Here is a 600-nt window from a genome sequence, read left to right as displayed (position 1 = left end):
GAGTACGCCAGCAAGGGCACCCTGCGGGAGTACCTGCAAGCACGGCGGCCCCCGGGCATGGAGTACTGCTACAACCCGACACGGGTCCCCGAGGAGCAGCTCTCCTTCAAGGACCTGGTCTCCTGCGCCTACCAAGTGGCCCGGGGCATGGAGTACCTGGCCTCCAAGAAGGTGAGGAGCATCCCGGTGGGATGTGGGACTCGGGTGGGGGGGATGCAGCGTTCCCTGCGAGGTGGGGACCATCCCCGGGGTCCTGCTGATGTCCCCGCGCTGGGGCAGTGCATCCACAGGGACCTGGCGGCCAGGAATGTCCTGGTGACCGAGGACAACGTGATGAAGATCGCTGACTTCGGCCTGGCCCGTGACATCCACCACATCGATTACTACAAGAAGACCACGAACGTGAGTGTTGGGCGAGGGGCTGCGCCGGGGTGGGTGAATCCCGGGGTGCTCTGTATGCCGGGGATGCCCCGGCCCATAATGGTGATGCCGTGGGCAGGCAGGGCTGCATCCCTATCCCAATCCCTGTCAGCACGGAGCTGATATGGAGCTTTCCTGTGCCCCAGGGTCGCCTGCCAGTGAAGTGGATGGCCCCACAGG

At 65.0% G+C, this 600-nt stretch overlaps 1 protein-coding gene across 1 annotated transcript in view; it reads left to right on the top strand.

Moving 5' to 3' along the window:
* Nucleotides 1–3: 3 nt before the first annotated feature.
* The window catches only part of LOC104412124 (fibroblast growth factor receptor 1-like), a gene marked incomplete at its 5' end in the record, with an annotated part of 1,918 nt that continues 1,321 nt past the window's right edge, over nt 4–600 (top strand). The window contains 2 exon segments of the mRNA XM_010022740.1: nt 4–171; nt 280–402. Of these exon segments, the coding sequence (XP_010021042.1) occupies nt 4–171; nt 280–402 (291 nt within the window).

This window comes from Nestor notabilis, unplaced genomic scaffold (genome assembly GCF_000696875.1).
Source record: "Nestor notabilis isolate BGI_N333 unplaced genomic scaffold, ASM69687v1 scaffold12559, whole genome shotgun sequence".
Classification (NCBI taxonomy): Eukaryota; Metazoa; Chordata; class Aves; order Psittaciformes; family Psittacidae; genus Nestor; species Nestor notabilis.
Note: the sequence above shows the minus strand (reverse complement) of the source record. Positions and strands in the feature narration are given on the sequence as shown.